General features: G+C 30.1%; 1 protein-coding gene across 1 annotated transcript; it reads right to left on the bottom strand.

The window, feature by feature from the left end:
* Positions 1–9,953: 9,953 nt before the first annotated feature.
* On the bottom strand, positions 9,954–20,118 carry LOC139523173 (transcriptional regulator ERG homolog). Its single transcript, XM_071316979.1, has 4 exons — positions 19,768–20,118; positions 19,251–19,304; positions 18,938–19,015; positions 9,954–11,850 (listed from the first exon to the last, which is right to left on the bottom strand). The coding sequence occupies exons 1-4, from the start codon at positions 19,835–19,837 to the stop codon at positions 11,303–11,305; spliced, it is 750 nt and encodes a 249-aa protein (XP_071173080.1). The 5' UTR covers positions 19,838–20,118; the 3' UTR covers positions 9,954–11,302.
* Between the last annotated feature and the right edge of the window lie 912 nt (positions 20,119–21,030).

Consider the following 21,030-nt stretch of genomic DNA (forward strand, 5'->3'; position numbering starts at 1 on the left):
AACGAGAAGTAAAACTATCAATGCTAGTATCCCCCCACCCTATTCTAGAATATTCAAAATTAATGTTATTGATATTTGCTTAATTCAAAACCGTTCCTGTGCTCTTGTTTCACATTCCCTTTTACTTCTTCTATAATTGGTACTAGAGACTAAATGTATTTATGAATTTAGCTCTTTTTTTTCTGTCTCTCGAAAATTTGAACAGCATATTCATATATATCACGGGATCACATGCACTGCAGAATTATTATGTTGCGACTCTACATTTATGTTAAGACCTTTGTATGCCTATTCTTTAATCAAATCTATTATCGCTTTCCAATCTCTTTTCTCTTTTCTAGCAACATGTATTAACATTAAAAAATCACGCTTTTTATGCTTTGTGTCTCTTTAAATTACACTTTACCATTGTCTAAGCTTTTATCGCATTTCTCTTTATGTTTATAGCAAAACCTCCCAAAAATCGAACTTGTCTTTCATTGGACTGCTCAGATACATTTAAACGTCAATATATTCTAAAAACATCTCTGTTTGTTAAATTACGTTTGACTAGTCGTTTCTGAAGTGCGACTTCCGGTGAATTCAGTTCCATTCCTGCTTAGAGTGATTTGTAAATATACCGACATTAGAAAATAAATGGATTTGTCACTCATATTATTCTACTCCTATATTTCGTTAAAAGCATCCTTGTACTCGGCTAATGTTTTAAATATCCACTTAATGCCGATCGAAATGCACAAAAACTCCAGCAATAAAACATAAAATTTAATGCACTTTTTTTCTTTTTCGGAAAACGTTGAATTTGGTGATCTCAATATATCTGTATTTAAACAAGCACCTGTTAATACCAATTAGTGAAAATATGTGGTTAATGTCAATGAGACAGCAACCCAAAGACATGATAAATCTAAAAAGACCAGCATTTAACTCAATCTAAAAGTTAAATTGCATGTCGAAATGTTGCTTTGGAGTCATTTACATGATCTTTTTCGTATGATGTATTCATCTTTTTATAGCTGCTAATACCTTGGTTAGACAATTGAATAATGTCTCGAGATTTTCCTAGTGTAAAAAATCGTTTTTTATGATATAATTATAAATATATAATATACAAAAGTTCACCTGACAGTTAATACCTAACGTAGTTTCACTCTCCAATTCAATTCATCTAGAGTTTCATTAATTACCTAATAATGATATCAAAGTGTATCAATATCAAACAACAAATCTATAATAATAATAACTTTCCCTAATAATCGGTGATATGAACTTGTTAAACAGTTATAATGGCCACTTTTTCTTTATACTTGTAATTAGAAGCTGCGAAAAGCCATTAGGTAACACAAAACCGCTATTGTTTCAAAAATACTAGATCTCCTTGTAGTGACACCTGGTGACAATCAAATCATGTTCATCCTATTTTATCTATTATTCTTATATAATATTCCATTATACCTCCTCTTTATATTTCTATTGAATATTGATTAAATAATTACCAATTGTTGCAGCGCCATTAAAGTAACGGAACACTATAGTGTTGGTTTTACCGTTTGACATAGGTATCAGTGGTTTTGATACATTGATGATCTGTGTGACTGCGGGGTGTACTGATTTACATACGGTTTAGCCGCAAACACGGAAAGCGTCTATTTCCTTAATTCCATCCGTTTTCGGATGATTCTGGGAAATTATCTATTAGTAATTCCGCCATTCATCGGCAATCGCATTTCCTCTCTCTTTCCGCTATTGACAAGTCTAGAGTTTATCCGATTGTATTTTAGGGTATTTAACAACTAGATTTTTACAACAAAATAAAATTATTGACAATTTGATAAAATATTTTCATTTCCCCATGAAAATTATTTTGAAATGGGATTAAAGTTTATGAAAAGGCAATACGCTATGAGCACTAATTATACAGCTTAGAAATAGAAGCTACATAACATGTGTTTAATTCTTATTTTACGTTACAGAGTATACATTAAATGCAAACGTAGAAAGATGCAGACTAACAGAAGTTTTTGCTATTTCGTTTTAATTTACATATGAATTACATAGTTTTAATTTTTCATCCGATATTCCACAGCAATAAATAAAACATTTATTTCAAACAACTCTATAGTCCCTTAGGTGATTAAGTTAGTAACACAATGTTAACTACTGTACCCATATTTTTTACATTTATACCTAACATGTCTTGGTTTTTTGTTCACACATCGTTGTCAATATAATGGAATCTTATGCGACTGTCATACAAGTGAGAGGTTTAGCTAGCTATAGAACCAGGTTTAATTCATCATTTTCAACACAAGAAAATGCATGTACCAAGTCAGGAATATGACAGCTGTTATCTGTTCGTGTGATGTGCCTGAGCTTTTGATTTTGCAATTTGATAGGGACTTTCCTTTTCGAATTTTCCTCGAGGTTAAGTATTTTTTGTTATTTTACTTTGTACTTGGTTGAGACTATCTCCATTTTTTTGTGCATTTGTAAAAATTTTGTAAAATGAACAAAATGTAAAGATCATGCCAACGAAAACTTTTTTCTGATTATAAAATAAGTCATACAAATGAGAGGTTTAGCTAGCTGTAAAACTAGGTTTTACTCACCATTTTCGACGAAAAATTCATGTTCCACGTCAGGAGTATGGGTTTTTCCCAACCTGTTCCGTTCATTGATAACGTTTTATTTCGTCAGTTTTTATGGACACTCAATTTGCCTTGGAGTTGGGTACTTTCCGTGTATTTTTTTTTTCGAATGCGAAAACAAAAAATCTCAAATAGAGTGGTTTGATTTTAAGTTCGAGTTTTCATTTAAAATCTAGGAATTATATTTTAGTTATATTGATTTATTGAATGGAAACAATTAATGCAAGAGATAAGTGCACGAATGTCAAACGAATAACATAGTGATCAATTTTAAAATTAAAAACAAAATGATATAGAGTTACAATTACACGTAGTGCCTACTGTATTCTGAAATTTGTCTTTCTTTTATGACAAAATAAAAACTAATGTCAAACTTGCATCAGACAGAAAATGAACATTATTGAAATAAAACCTAATGATGAAATCATATTCCGTAGGATTAATTCAGGTGAAATTAACAAGTGAAATTAACATACCAAGATTGAAATTCAATTTGGACTCAAGCATAGACTGTACGACATTAAATACATTAAGCAAGAAAAGAAACGTCAAGTTGTAACAACATTTTATTAACGAAACAGCATGTCGATTGCCAGCAATTTATAATACAGAAGTACTATTGAGACCGAAATGGGTTTTATCCAATAAACATGATCAATCGCTTCGTTAAAAGGCACGACACTAACATCAAGGAATTTACATATTCTGGGGTGCTTCAGAAAATCTCTGTCACAGAAAATTACTCAAATACACGTTGCATTAAAAAATAATTGTAACACAAACCAGTTATGTGAATGTGCAAAAATGTTAGGGAAAAGCTAATAGTAAGTACTTTGAAGGGATATTTCTTCTTTAGGGAAACTTACATGAACGAAATTTACATCCTATCAGATGCCCCTAGAACCCGATTCATATTCACAACGCGGTTTATGACATCACATTAAAGATATCTAAAAGAATAATGATGAGATTTTTGGAAGCTCAATGGAGTGCATTGAACAGTTCATTTAAGGCAGAGAGCGTCGACTATAGTGAAGACAGACGACTAGGGAGAATTAATCGCTATCTAATCACTCATGACGTGTGATTTATTGACAAAAATTGGCACTAAAAAGAATTCATGATGATCAAAATATTGTAATAACGCCTTCTTATTGATGACAAACGATTCTGATGAAGTCTTTGTAAAGTGCTGATGTAATATTGTTACTGTATAAAACATGACTTAATAGGTAGAGACACTTTACTCTGCTAAAGATTTAGCGTTTAAGCTTAATTAAATATGTTTCAGGAAAAGACTAAATTGAATTATTTCCTTGAGATATCTGATAAAAATTACATTCCTTTTATTATGTTGCCAGGTTTTGAAATGAAACCTTGTTATATGACAAGGAAAAACGGTACATATTAAAACTTAACAGGAAGAAAATCACCAACAACAATTACTGTAAGAAGTTGACCTTGCAAAGTAAAAACACTCAACGAAAAGTATGAAAAGGACGGTCGAAATAAAAAAAAAATACTATTTTTAAACTATCAAATAAAATAAAATAAAAAGAGCAAATAAAAAATTAAAAAGATATCGATTAAATGTTTTTCAGAAATTCAAATTTCAGTAGATGTAGACAAAATGAGCATTACTTATGGAGGGTTAAATATTAATATGTGTCCAGATATTTCATACAATACAATAAGAGCGAACTAAAATATTCATAAAGTATTACTAATTCTATTTTTGAAAAATGGTCTCAAACGATTTGTATATAAATATGATCATACAGACTGCATCATTCAGATACGAGTATATGTTAACAATTATCCAATGTTTGATCCGAATTCAGCTATATTTTATCAACATTCCATGCACGAAAAAGATATAAATATATCAAACGAAAGTAAGACATTCCATTACATTGGAATAATCCGCAGTGAAAATATCAAAATCATATTTAAAATGTATCGGTCAAATGTCAGATCATATATAAATGCCGATCTATATAGTGTGTGCTAATTCATTGCATTTAAATCTCAGCCTTAAACTCCCATGTCTGTTAATTCAGAACATCAATTTTGTTTCGTGCGTAAAAATAATACTAGGCGGTACATTGTGACATTCTGATATATATTTACCAATGTCTATTTACTATATAGTTCAGACCCCCTGTGTGTAAAAAGCCAAAGATCTTTATATTATTTGAAAATTATATCCTCGACTCTGACAACCACCGGAAGCCAGCCGTGATCATTCTAAAATACCGGAAGTTAACACAATGGCGCTACAGAGGGTTCAGTAGCAACATCAGAATAGGGGAAATGACGAATGATATGTTAAGTAAAAGATCTAATTCAAGTTATTAGTTGTTTTTGTTCCTTTCCGACATTGATCTCTCATTTCTATGGTTACTATGCCGTGAGCGGAACAATTTGGAAACTGACTGCATGGAGAGAAGAATGGAAGGAAAATCAGTTAGATTAACAAATAAATGTGTTCCGAACTTTAACAAGGGGAATTGTATTACCATGGTATAATAGAGCATGTCTTTCCGATTTCCTCCGAGCTAATGATGAATATTTCGTTTAGTTCAATGGAACTTGCTTTTATTTACCGGCTTAAATTAATTCAGAGGAGGATTTGATCATAATGGAATCTGACATATATCATACTGTTACAGGGTTAAAACACTTTCAGAGATAAAATTAAAACACAATCTTAAGCTTAATGTCTTTAATTAGTAGAGTTGAATGAATGTCTAATAATTTATGATTTATTTTTTATAATATTGACATAAAAAGTTAAACAAGAATTACATAAGAAATACGAGAAATGGGTGCAAGAGAACAAACGCTAATCCTTATTGTGAGATTTTATAAACTTGTAGTTAGAAAAAAAAACCCAACATTTATTACTTCAGATAATAAGGAGTGTATTTGGCTTTTTACTAAATCCAGTTCTCCATGTTCTTATCTATAATAATAAAAAGTAAAATTCCAAAAATAATGAACTCCGAGGATTATTCAAAACGGAAAGTCTCTAATAATTTCTTTGTACAGTGTTTGTATAGTTAATCCAACTCATTTATCTCTATAAGCTATCAGTTTGTTGACTATATGTGTTCCTGTTGAATTAAACGTTAAGAAAGCATACCGTTTAAACAAAAATATGAAGATTTAACAGACAGTTATCAAAGGTACCAGAATTATATTTTAATACGCCTGACGCACTTTCCGTCTACATAAGACTCATCTGTGATGCACATATCAAAATAGATCAAAATAGTCCTAAAGACAAACAAGTGAAAAATTGAAGAGCATTGATGACCCAAAATTCCAAAAAGTAGTTGGACCGTCGAAGATACAAATATAACTATCTTCGATATGTTTTTTTTTTTTTTTATTTAAAGGTTCTTCTTATGATTTTCCATTAGGATATAATTCCATTTGATGATAAAATAACGAAATAAATATTGTTAGAGAAAAAAAATATTAAGGGATGAAATGTTGACAATTTTTTACTGCATTCGAAATGGAAAAATCTCGAGTGAATAATTCCAAACATTCTATATATTTATTACCCAAACATTTTTACTTCAATCATACCTGCTGCAGATTACCCACAGAAGCACGTTTTGTACGCACGTTCATCATTTCATACGGGTTCTTTTTTAATAACGCGGGAAGATATATGAGATGTTTCGAAAATTCAATACATTTTTAACTACCTGCACTGGTCGTGTTGTGTTGTATTTTCATCTATATATGCCACTTTTAGAACGTTTTAAACCAAAAAGATCACCCCGATTTTAAAAGGGTAGAAAAACAATCAAATTCATCAAAACAAAACAACTATTCTACCTGTTTTTTTTTTGCATTCTTCCAAATTGTTAATTACAGTAACACTGTTACAACAAATCTGATCAACTAATTTCGTTTTATAACAGTTCATTCAGACTCGATTCTACCATCAAACTGTTTGAATCCTGATTCGTTGAATTGTAATATTTCAAGATGCTTGCAACCCTTTTCAGGAACAGTGTTCCTTTAGCTATGTTTATTGAACCTTGTTACGAGTTGTTGTGTATCACTTTTGATTGCTGTTAGTCTTTTTTATATTGTGTGTCACGTTATTATGTTTTCCAATACGTTATCTCATCTCACCACTTTGTATGTAGGTTTGTTTTTCATTTTAGCTTCTCTGCAATCTTTGTTTTAGCATTGCTTTACGAAAATAAACTATCTATTCAATAACCTATAACATTTTTTATTTGTTATTTGTTCAGGTTTTTTCTCTGTCGTTTTGTTTTGTTTTGTTTGTTTTCCATCCATAGGTTTGTCTTTCTATAAAGGATCACAAAGAACAAAGATGTGAACAAATACAGGTCACTGTTTGGTCATAATCAATGAACATAACTCATACCGATAGAAACCTTGGAACAGTAACAAACTGATTTACACCTCAGCAATTGACGAAAACAATAAGGACTGAAATCAACCAAAGACAATTTTGGATAACAGGCGCCTAGGTTGGCTCAGTTTTTGTTTGTTGCCTTAATTTGTTTTCTTCCTAATTGGTTTACAAGATTTGAATATCTGTAAACTACTGTCACCTTGATTTGGAAAAGAAGCATATAGAATGTAACGGGGATAGTAAAATATGTCCTCGACTCTAATGACTTCTCTTTTCTAGACAGTGTAACAGTGTTGCAGCACAACATAAAATCAAACTGTAAACATCAGTTAAAAGGGACATGAGTCATTATATCGTTACATGTACGCCCAAAAGACAGAAGGTACATATCTTTATGTACTTTGAATTCCAGTGTTATAGTAATCTGTTCTCCAATTATATTATTCGATTTAAGATCAATAAGAGAAAATGAATCATTATAGTTTTGATACCACATAATTATTTTTAAGTAACCGAATTTGTACAATCAAAAAGGAGGTATCACCGTACACTTTGCTTGCTACATTAACACATAGAAATACAGCGAATTTGTATTGCTGTATTTCAAGCAATTTTGATTACTATTAATGAATCTGTAAAAAGGTAAAATATTTTTTTTTAAATACCGAGCTTCGAGGAAAATTCTAAACAGAAAGTGTTCCTTAGCAAATGGCAAAATCAAAGACTCAAGCATATCAAATGAATGGATAACAACTGGAATATTCATGAAGCAAAGAGACATGTTTGTAATTTTAATCTGCCAGAGGGCGAAACAAATCCCTAAATCTAGTACACTTCTTTAGAATACATTCATATTGAATTTTAATCATTTATTGATAATTTATTTCTGAAAAGATTTTATGGGTTGTTTTCTATCATAAACTATCGATATTTTTTTAATTATTGTTATGTACAATATTTATATTGCATGTAATAAATTACTAAAAATTGTTTGATACTAAACACTCCTCTATATATTATGGAATTAATTATGTGAGAATCATAGGAATATACAATGAACTGTACTATATTTAAAAAATATATACCATCCGACATTCGAGATTTTTTTAAAAGTTTGAAAAAAAATAAGTGAGAACTTTACATCTCAAAACACATATGATGTGTTTAAGTAATAATACCTGCAATAAACTCTAGCAAGACATCATTCAGAAATGCAGTAATTACTGTATCATAATTGTACGATCAAAAACAAGTAGAAGTATCAAAAGCGACAAATCGTTCTGTGACGTTGCCAATATGTTGATGCCATTTTTTACCTTCATTGTTTATAAAACTTTATTTCTTTGTTCAACAAAAATCAAATTTTCATTTTGTAATATCTATATTTACATATTTAATTATTTTAAAACTTCTTAAAGTTTTAATTGTAAAAAATGAATCAGTTTCGAAAGATACAAGACAAACTGTTGGGTATTATCATAATTTTCCTTTCGCCTCGTGTAAGAACACCTTGAACATTGAGGATGCGTGCCAGTTAGTTCCGCTGTAATTTTGTCATAAAATATTATATACAAAGGTATGACATGGAAATAATGTGTTGTATCTTTATTCCCTATTGTGTAATGTTACTGATCATAACTGCTGCTTCTGGAAATCCGTTCGGAATCGCTTGGCGGGAGATGTTTTCATAACAGGAATTGCTTATCATGTCGATACGCATGGTCTCACTAAAATTGAATATCATGCGGATCACACGTTTCCCCCAAGATGACTTAGTGCACAAATTCACAAGACATACTGACATGAGGTCCAAGGTATTTTTATTGCTGCATATGTGATGTCAATTTAAATAAGCAACTATAACTTTATATGACAGGTTTGATATGTCTAATAATTTTGATCGAAAATTCGGCAAAAATTGTTGGTCCTCAATACTCTTCAACTCCGTACTTAATTCGGCCTTTCTAATTGGATGAGTCTTTTGTAGACGATCGCGCGACTGGCGCAAATACAAAATTCAGTTCAATCCTGGTATCTATGATTTAATTTAGTCTAACCACCTAACATCTTAACCCCTTGAATTTAGTAGTTATTGAAATGAATATAAAGATACTACATATGAACAAAAAGTCAGTGGAAGCCAGATTGAACCATAAGCATAAAATTAGATATAATGTATATCGCATAAAAATATGTTTTTGTTATAATGAAATGTTTGAAACTTACAATTTATTTTCGAATGCGTTTTTTTTTTAAATTTGACACATAACGAAAAGTAAACTTTAAAAGTTTCGACATTAATGCAGAAATATTTTCATATCACATAGACAGGGAATCAATATTAAATGCACGTTTTGTATGTGTGTTCTAGAAATATTTGTCAATTTTGTCTGCTAAAGACACAAACTATTTTATTCTGTATTTTCATTCACTCATATATGATGCTATATTAATTGTAAATACCAAGTTGTGTTTTGTTCTGAACTAGAACTTTTTTTATATATAATCTAATTACGATTTATGATTTCTAGACAACTAAACATTTTGGAAATTACAGAGGCAAAAATATGTAATTTCAACAAAATGTATGAAAGAATAATATTTAACTATGGTTAAAATCTAGTTTACATTCAGTTGAATTATATCAGTTCGATTTGACGACAAAATGTCCTACACAATTATTTTGTCTGTCTTTAAAAACTACAATTATGTTTTCTGTAAGTAGTGTGCGTGACCTATAATTAGAAAGGTTGCTCTTTTGCATTGAAGATTGAAGAAAAAAATCATACATAATTTAGATTTTATATTTACAGTGTGTTGATTTCATAAAAGTTCACACGAGAAAACCCAGACTCCTTATATTTGTTCACCATCTGATAACAAAACGAACACATAAAATACAATAGCATTATTTTATTCAATTAAATGTAGAAATATTAAAATAATATATCTTAGAATTTTACATGACTAAATTACATCATGCTCGTGCTACGGCACGTGCGTATTTAATCATACGAGCAATCGAAAGTACGAATCGGCACTCTGTTGATGTTATTTATTCAAATGTTCAATATATTAACGAAATCAATGACGGACGGGGTATGATTAGCTTTTTCATTATGACAGTCTTATTTTGCTATCTGATATCAAGACGAAAATGTATAGTGCAGGTGACAGTTCTTCGGAATTGCAATGAGATCCTTTTTCTCATCAACAATCGTTATCATTATCCAATGTTAATTTCATCATTTAATTTACAGAGTATTAAATGATGCGGTTTCAATAAAGCACACAAGAGATCAAGATTCAGCTCAATCGCAGCTGGTCTCCAAGGAGTATTTTCCAGTCATTTCTGGGTCTTTTATGCGTTTAATAGACTCACTTATCCTTTTATCTCATTAAGATATTATAAAAACCGATGGTTTTTGTCAAAGTGTTATCGTAACGGCTTAGTTAGAGCGTAATAATGGCAATTCTAGACACTTGAGCAACAATCCATTACCATACATCCTCTCAAATACATCGTTGATCGTATTGATAACATAAGTTTTCTTAACAGACCAGGAATCCAATTTTCTAACTGTCAAGTTTCTTGAACAAAATAAAGTCGATCAAGAAGGAAGAAATTACTGTCGGAATCAACTTTTCTGTCGTTTCCTTCCGCCAAACCGTTGCTGAAAACTGTTGTGAAAAATGAATCCATCTAATACTCCTGGTGAGTTATTCAACCGTGCCTTACATTTCATTTCTACATTAGTAAAGACATTTCCTTGGATTAATTTATCGGCTGCTGCGATTTATTCTTGCTAAGAATCAATAGTCCTATATACCTTATAAGAAACAGAGATACTGTAGCAACAATCGGTGATTAATTCCATCCCATCCTATTGTTAGCGACATTTACAGAATATGTTATTGTTTCATTGATAGAATATTAAAGCCATTCTCAAAAAGATCTGTATCGAATTCTTAAGTCTTTTAAGATGTCACCTTTTGAATCGATAGAATGGCACTTATTCTTTCTTCAAGTTGGCTGATTATCAGATACAACCCATGAAGCCTGATACAAAAAAAATGGCGTCAGCTTCTTTTTTTAATTTCCAGACGACCCCAAGTGATCTAGCAGACGACCCTGATCATAAAAACGTGACAAACATAGACTATCACAGACAAAACAGATATATCACCACAGTTGATAAATATAATCTGATAAATTACAACCGGAGTCATGTCCATTCCGTGTTTTACTCTACGAATAGTATGAACTCAAGTGTGACGGCATATGACTTGGATGACTATGTGACATGTGGTGATTTGGAATGCTGGGGTACATGCTGCTACCAGAATAAATGCTGTTACTGTTTGGCCAGTAGTTTGATGGTGACCCGAAAAAATTTGGTGATTGTGGAATATGTGAATGAGAGTTCATGAAATTAAATCTTGATCCTGTATGGTAACTGGACATTAAAAAGTCTTGTTGGTGATATTTATATGCCGTAGGGTCTGCTGACTGTGGCTGCATTGCTTGTGCCAATCCAGCAAAGTCAAATTTATATGCATATCGCTTGCCATGAACTTTTGTCATAATGTTTTTATCGTAATAATATCTTAAAGCACGGCTAAGTTTATCATAGTTCATGTTTGGTTTACTTTTTCTCTCGCCCCAACGACGAGCAACTTCATCTGGATCAACTAATTTGAATTCCCCGTTTGTGCCTTCCCATGTTATATAGTTTGCAAGGCTACTGTCAGATAGAAGTTCTAATAGAAATTGCCACAGCTGGATCTGTCCACTTCCTGAAATATGTTGAAAAATAAATAGTTATGACGGGAAAACAAACGAACAAATAAAAATAAATAAACAAAATACGTATTGAAAAACAGCTTATATTTATGGTATGAATTACAGTCTAACTTGTATTTTAGGCAATATGTATGTACATGAAGTGTTCAAAAGGATTATATTTCGTAATGTACAATTGTATAAGATGTATACTGTTATTTTATTTTTAGCATTTCACATATTAACCTTATAATTTTTTTATATTTACTTCCAATTTTTAATTTTGTTATTTTACAATTAAAAAAACTTAAAAGTAGTTCAGAAATTCTATACTTGAGTAAATGCGACAATATGGTAAAAACAGTGCTTTTTGTCATACCTTTCGTACTGGTTTATTTTGTTTGTTATGTTCTTCTATTTAGATTGTAACGTTCATCTATTTTTATTTTATTTAATAAATATTCAGACTAAAAAAGAGCTTTATAGCAACGCATCCTTGTTTTTTTTTTTTTTTTTACTTTGATTTTTGTATCTTCTTTATTGATTTAGGAGATTAGAATATTGGTAAATTACTGTTTGTTATACTTCGTATCCTTTTTATGATAGACCATCAATAGTTTAATTTTAAGTCTTAAAAAAGCCAGGAACAATTCAGAATATTTACGTTTTTGACAAATTTTAATTATTGCGAATTCTGGTTTTAAATAGCAATTGCATTTGTACATTGTACACGTAGGTGAACGGTGCAGTATTTCTCTTTTTTTTTTAAATCTCACCTCTATTTGTAATTTGTATTTAACAGAGTTCAAAATGAATAGACTGAACACTTTAAATTTTAAATAAATTTACTGTACATTAATAAGAAATGGTCTCCATATCGACGCACCAGACCTCGCTCTTTTTGAAATTTATGCGATTCTCTCAGTTTTTTGTTTTTTTCTAGATTTTGTATCTTCTTGATTGATTAAGGAAATTTGAACATCGATAAACTACTGTTTCCTCAAATATAGAATTGTTTATACCGAATGGTTTTTGTACCTCAAACTTTAGAGCACATGTATGAATATGCATATGTTATAGAAACTACGCAAGCTACACGAAAACATATTTTTTTAAGTAAGCAGTCATTTTCAGATTTGAGAAAATGTTAGACAAGTCCAGGAACATATGAATTTACATAGATATACTGTTCCCAGACAAGTAAAAGATAAAAAGCATTAACTCTGGTTTTCGTCCAGTATTCTCAACCAACAAGTCATGACTTTTAAATAAAAATTTCGAATTCTGATCACAAGAACAAGACTGCAATAGTTCCATATTTCAATATACATATATTATTTATATCTCTCCGTTTTAAGGTAGAAACAGTTGCACATTATATGTACTGTCATTGAAATATACAATGAAACAAAATAATTATGATTCTCTCTGGTTTATGTTCAGTTTTCTCAATCTAAAAGACATAATATTTAAATGAGAATTGCGAACTTGGATCACAAAAGTTAAATAGCAAAATGCTATTTCAATATTCTTTATATGCATATATTATTTATCTTCGCCTTCTATGGTAGAAATAGTGGCTTATCATAAGTACTGTCATCAAAGCATGAAATGAAACAAAATAAATATTGAACTCAGACATAAAGGTGGATTATGTTTTAATTAATAAATTTATTTTTTCCTTTTTGATGTAAATATTGTTTATATTATCTACGTCAGCATGTGACCATACGTGTTCAGATTTAAGTGCTTTCATTTAACCATATTCTTATTTGGAAAATCAGACGATTGCTTTATCCGCACGATATTACAATATGTTACAAGATATGTTCATTAAAAGCTAAACCCGGCATTAATCCTACATATTGATTTAGAAATAATGTAGCTAGTATTAGAACAGTTAAACATTCGTTGATGTGTTAAAAGCATTTGTACATTTACAGGTAAAATTCTTTTCTTGTTGGTGAATACGGAATTGTGACACGCAAAACCAGATGTTCATTTTAACGATATTGACATAAAAATCCGATTTCTGATCTTAACATTCTCCTACTTTGGTGCGGAAACTGTGATTCAGGAATCCAAAATTGCACGCTCAATAGCTTTTGAATAATTTTCTTTAATAATTACGGTACAATTTCATTATGCCGAAAGAAAACTGAATAAGGATTAAATATAGGAAATTATCATCGGATAATGAAATTGGGTATTTAAAAACGTGTTTTATTTTTCATTTAACAGAAGCCTAGTTCCGTTTCCATGGTTTCACCGGATATTTGTAAAATAATTGTTTTAATTCAGCTTTAGGTGAAAATTTTCTTGCTAAATGTGTGATCAAAAGCAAACTCAAAACAGAGCTTAGTATGAATAGTAAAAGCTTGTTTCATTTACAGTATATTATACAAATATGAGATATGCGAATTTGATCTAATTCATAACAATTTAGAAAATACACAGAATGTCAAAACATTATTTAATTGTAAAAAAGTTCTCAAAATCATTTCCTTAAATCACGAAGGACACGACGAAAATTGAAGCTTGCGTTTAATCTAATCAAAAGATACCAGGCTATGTAATTTTAAAGTATACAACAGCGAGTTCCGTCTGCACAAGGTTCATTGCAGCGAAGATCGAATCAAAACATTTGTCTACACTTTTTTTTTTAAATATACAACTAATGACAGAATATGAAAATATTGTAAAGTGCAAACGTGTTGTTTGGATTTTTTCGATTTGAAAAATTATAGGTAAAGTTGAGAAAAAATTATAACACAAAATGATCGGAATAAAAATGTAAATTGTTTTTTAAAAGAAATTTGAGTTTTTAATTTAGGTTTTGAAGACAATTTTGCATCGCACATCATATATATATATATTGTCCCACTGAGTTGTGGAAAAGACATGATCACATCATATTACGGATTGAGCACCAAGATTTAAAATAAAACATATCGCAAGTCAGGAATATGACAGTTGTTATCTATTCGTTTAATTCGTTTGATGTGTTTGAGCTTTTGGGAGTTCGATATTGATGTGTGTAAACGTTCACCAATGCCAAAAGAAAATGCTAAAAAAAAAATCTCCTCCAATTATTACCCAAAACACTAGAAGGATGCATTTTTTTAAATGTTTCATGAGGTCAGTATTATCTTATGCCAATGTTTCCGTCCTGTGCTCTCCACTTAAATTAGGACGCTTATGTTTATATAAAAGCTTCATATAAAAGACCTTTTTTTTTAATATGTATGTAATTTTTATATTTTTCATTGTAAACGTGTCTAATAAATTTTGTGTTAAAATTGTGGGAAATTTAAATTAATAAGATTAAAAGACATAAATTCACACCTTATATGATCATTTAAAACACCTTTATGCCAATTCACAAAATTACATTCAGCAACAACAAAAGGGGTTGTTAACACTTTCTATCTATTGCACTAGCTGCATTTAACTATTAGTAAAATATCAGAACCTTTTAATCTGGAATCGAGGAAACTAACAATGTATGGACACATTACCTGCGACACCGTTGTCCTTTTGGATACTATTGAGAAAGATCACTACCTTAGTCATAATCTTTTTTAAATGTCTGACTGTGTTTTTGACATTTGAATTTTTTACGGAATTGTGAAGGGTCTTTGATAATCTTTGTCAATTACATTTTCTACCTATATATCTAAACTCTAAAGCTGTCGTATTTTTTTTTTAAAGTAAAATAATAAATGCATCGAACTCCAAGGAAAATTCAAATCGGAAAGTTCTTCATCAAATGGCAAAATCATTTTTTTTTCGTAATTATTAAAAACTCAAAAACATAAAACGAATGTAAAAGAACTATCATAAACTTTATGTCATTGGTTTGCTCATTCATAATCGTGTTCATCTCATTTCATTCATTAACTTTTATATTTGAGGGGTTTCTTTTGCGGTTTGTTTTTGTGTTAAGGTTTAAAACACACAACTGGTGACGTTAAACATAGAGAGAACACTTTTTGAAAGTACCGACCAAATACTCAATCGAGAGTGTAGGACCTTTCAATAGAATAATGCAAACATAAATCGCTTATTTATAGTATATTTTGTTAACCGTTTGTGTAACGGGGTGTTCTTCGCTTTTAGCAATATGCGCTCAAGGTTCGAATCATGAATAACCTTATTCATTCTTTTCAAGATGATATGTGTATGTCAATAGAAAAATAAAATTGCCTAATGTATATATCTTTAAATTTCACTCTGGATAGTATGTTTTCAAAGACAGTTGTAATTTAGATTGTTCGTTATTCCTAGATGATTCTAGCAGATTAGGTATAGGAAGGTGTGGTATGAGTGCGAATGAGACAACTCTTCATCCAAATAACAATTTATAAATTAAACCAGTATAGGTCAAGGTACGGCCTTCAACACAGAGCCTTGGCTCACACCGAACTGCAAGCTATAAAGGGCCCCAAAAATTATTAGTGTAAAACCCTTCAAATGGGAAAACCAACGGTCTAATCTATTAAAAATAACGAGAATGTCCGTTTAAAATTACACTTAAGTTAATAAGGGGCGTTCACATAGCTGTGTAGGATGCATGAATACATTGACGCACTTAGTGTGGACTCGCATGTATAGATACACGCTCCTGTCCGATGCGCCTTGTTATTTACATTCATTATATATCTTTGGTTCATACAAATTTTGCTTTTGAAAGCAGCGGAATAAGTCAAAATAACGGAATTCAATTGTCAATTACATCTTTCAAAGATGGTTTGGAAGATTTTTCCCAAAAGTAGACAAGGACCAGTTTATCTAAGCTATCGTAGAATCTGTCTTTAGATTTATGTTGGGTATAAATAAGAAAAGTGTTGTTGACGTGCGGCATATCTCAGCTTTAACATTGAAGTTATCGATGGATCTGCTGCCCTATAGTTGTTTAAGCGTTCAGGACAAAATGATGTTTAAAAAAAAATGTGTAAAAATAGAATTTTACAAGTATTGATAATTATTAAATTAAAAATTTTAATGATTGTTTGTATTTAAAGACAATACATATTATTTATCTAATAAGTGTACATTCAAGTTATTATTATTACATATATAGCTCATGGATAACATTAAGAGCCCATTAAATAAGTAAACGTATCAACGAATATTAACAGATACTGAATGATAAATAAAACAAAGATGTTTTAAAAAAGGGGGATATATTCCCCTGGTGCCTGTTTTAAAAAAGAGGAATCTATTCCCCTAGCGTCTGTTTGGGGAGAAAAGTAAATATATTTCCCTAGCGTCTGTATTGCGTACATAATGAACTTTACGTGCGTATTATAATTATAGTCCAGTGGAATATAATAGTCCCTAAACATACTATTTCTACAGACTATTTCTACTTAAACTATTTGTTCTTCTTCCTTAAGGCGACGGTCGTAATTGTTTACAAATTAACCATTATAAACTGTATCCTTAAGTTAGAACAAGGCTCATCTAAATATACCGAAACTTATGCCATGAAGTAAGGACGATTCCTATGACTTATTTATGTTACGACAGGTTTGATAAACACAAATAGGACAAATATATACCATTAGATGATCTTAATATATGTCGTAATCCCAAAAAGCGCTTCGATAAAGAGATCACATGCATATATGATCATTATTTTTCAACACATAAATAGAGTTTTGTGTAGGGCTTATTTGCTATTAAAAAAATGCAATTTACACATAACAGGTTTTTAATTTGTAATACAAGGGCAATGATGAAATATGTAATAAATATATCAAGGTTCAATGCTCAAATCAAGCAAAATGAACCAACCACTATCAATAGATTTATTAGATAATATCTGTATTTTATCTGCGATATTTTGTTACCTATACTACATTGTATATTTGAACCGTTAGAAATTCCGAAGACTCGTTGACATTTTTTTTATCTTTTAAAAATGTAAAGACAGACTGACAAATAGTTCTTGACCATCATGAAATATTTGCCACTAGACATATTAAAAAATACTATAATTATTAATGTTTTTGTCTTTTTTTTAATTTGTACTCAATATACCTGAAATATTTGTCTAATACAACAAATAACAAAATTGTATTAGATATTTACTTTATTAACATTTATTGCGCATTCAGATAATATATTTTTTTAATGTTTTAATAGGTTGTCTAATAATTATAATCAATATAACTACCTCATTGTCACTTGTCAGAAATACTTATCTTCAATAAACAAGACTTTGTCTTACAACAATTTCAAATATTTAAAAAATACCTGTTTCTCATCAACACGTATTTTCAAACATGAATTTCAAAAAAAAATAATAGAACTAGCTCCTACTTAAATGATATATTTCAGAAACTAAAACAAAATACATTATCATATTTCTATGTATAGCATACTTGGTTTAATTTGAAAATCGTTCAAAAGAAAGTCATTGTTAATGCAAAAAAAGAGTACTAAACATATTTTTTAAGAGGCTAATTTGTGTATTTCCATCTAAGAAATAGCACTATATATTTGAAAATTATCTGAATCAACTGCATAGTGGGTTTAACGTGCAAGGGTTCATAAGAAACATAAAATAAACTTTTCAAATATGAAAACAAGAAAATGATCGCTAACGCTCTTAAATTTTCAACTTTGTTGTTGCATCAATATTTTGTCTTCTCGTTAATGTTTTGACCTAAGAAACGACATTCACATTTGTAACAATTCTATAAATGTATCGAGCGAATGAACAAAATTTAAATACAATTAAAGATATGACATATTTTTTAACAGAAAATTGAAAGACATTTTAAAAGTTCCGTTGGATGAAAAAGTCCAGCGTTTGTTTTTTCCCCGACTTTTTATTAAAATTTCCCCTTTGATTTTATCTTGGAGTTCGGTATTTATGTTCATTTTTTTAAAGCAATTTTAAGTTCTTAAAAAGATTGATAAAAGAAAAAATATTTTCACCACAAGCATTAATGATATATATATTTCTTCAGTAAGTAGATATAAGAAGACATGGTATGAGTGCCAATGAGACAACTCTCCATCCAAGTCACAATTTGTAAAAGTAAACCCTTATAGGTCAAAGTAAACATATAAATAAAGAAGTGTTCTTACCTTGTGGTCTCCAGTGAGTATGGGGCGCTTCTAATGTTGGTTTTGATAGGTGTGGAAACGGACTTGTATGTCCGTAATCTGGAAAATAAAGTATAATATTTGTTAATGCATTTTTACTAGAGTTTATTACCATATAATAATAATATTTATTCATTATAGGATTAAAGAAATTAAATTAGACATGTAAATGTTATCGAATTGAACGTTAAAAGTTACACATAAAATTGAAGCAAACAAATGAGTCCTCAAGAATTCATGATTTCAATGATAATGTGAACTTTGTAATATTAAGGATAAATGAAGACAAACTTACTTGGACTCTGTGGGTTTGACGTTGGTGGCCATGATGCTTTCCCGTAAGGAGGATCTGTAATTTAAGCAAATAAAATTCGTTATTTATGAATTTAAAAAATCTTAATGATTTGAAATTGAAAGCTGAAAATGGTGTAAAAAGTTGTCCGCTGGTTGAATTATTAAAGTTAGAGAATGGTACAACGTTGCACCAAAATTCATTATTTACTTTTGTATTTCCGCAAAAAGAAACGATAAAATTGTGGTACTATTTTTTGCAGAATGTTTTATATCCTTTTTTATTCACTCTGATTTTGTCACGAGTTGAAAGTCAAATATAAATAGGTAAAAAAATCAATTTACTTTTGTGTTTATTTTCCTCACAAAAGGACGGAAATTAAAGAAATAAACATTGAAATGCTGTTTCCAAATAACATTTAATGAAAATCAAATAAAATTCTGATCAAAGTACCCAAAAAGGAAACCGATTTCAACGGTTTCTGAACACCGGAAAAAGTAATTTCCCGAAACATACATACCGGGGATCATCATTCCAGTCAAGCCCGGAAAGCTACAAGTCCTATAGTAATCAGGTTTAATTCCCTGCATCGGAACTCTCTTGTAAAAAGAGTACAATAAATAGATTAGATCGGTTTTGTATTTACTTCAAAAGTTCAAATCGACACATCCAATTACTTCGTTTCTGTTCGCGTTTCCGAAATGCGTCGACAACTATTTCCCAAACGGAACTAAGACGGAACTTGTACCACTGCCGGTTACAGCAATGCTTGTTTAAACTTTATAAAGGAAACTCTCATACATGGTTTTTAAATAAGTTCCTGAAAGACCAGAAATAATGTGTACAAAAGCTTTATTGATTTATAGAATTCGATTTTTATACGAAAGTCATGTTTAATCATACAGTAATCAACGTATCCAATCAGAAATTCATTATGTAGGCGTGGTTTACATGATAGGCGTTACCTTGGTATCAATTGCATCTTGTCACGCGCTATCATCAGCCTCAGATACATTCTGCAGACGATTGACATAACAGTATATTTTCTTTTTATTTATCATTTATCACTGTAAAATATTATAATCTCTAGGATGATATTTTATGTATTAAGGAATAGCTAAAAAAAAACAAAATCATTTCGAATGAATATATTTGGTTAAAATGATTGATAAAGGACGAACAAATATGTCATCTGATTGTAGTGCTTAGTGATGTAGTTGGTGTACTTATATTATAGTAACAGTAAATTAGAATATCAATTATATTACATAAAATCTAACATAGCAAAGCCCATATAATGGAATGGGTAGAACAGTCAATATTTGAGAAATATAACGATGTAAAATTTTAACTTAACTGTAACGCAGTGGAATTATCGATCAAAAGATTTGATAAAATGTTGTATTTACCTTGTTAATATCAAATATTTAACAATTTGCTTATTTGTTTAACATGAAACTGATTTTTCAAATTTATTTGTCTTTTTTACTTTATTTTATTTTTTTCACATATCAGCGGAAGAAATTACGTTTAATATGAATACGAAGAGACGTGTTTGAGAGCAGGATTGGAAAATGATAATAACAATTAAATAAAAAAAAATGATTTACCTTTAACACTGTTCTAGTTTTTTTCCTTCATAAGAAAGGAAGTCATCCTATAAACTAGCACTCAAAGACTGAAACAATGTAGTACGAGCATACAACAAATTTAAAATTTTCTTATTCCTTATTCAGGAGAAAAATCTCGGCAAAACATTTTCACTGAACTATATAGCTACTGC

The sequence above is a fragment of the Mytilus edulis genome, chromosome 5, assembly GCF_963676685.1.
Source record: "Mytilus edulis chromosome 5, xbMytEdul2.2, whole genome shotgun sequence".
NCBI classification, from domain to species: Eukaryota; Metazoa; Mollusca; class Bivalvia; order Mytilida; family Mytilidae; genus Mytilus; species Mytilus edulis.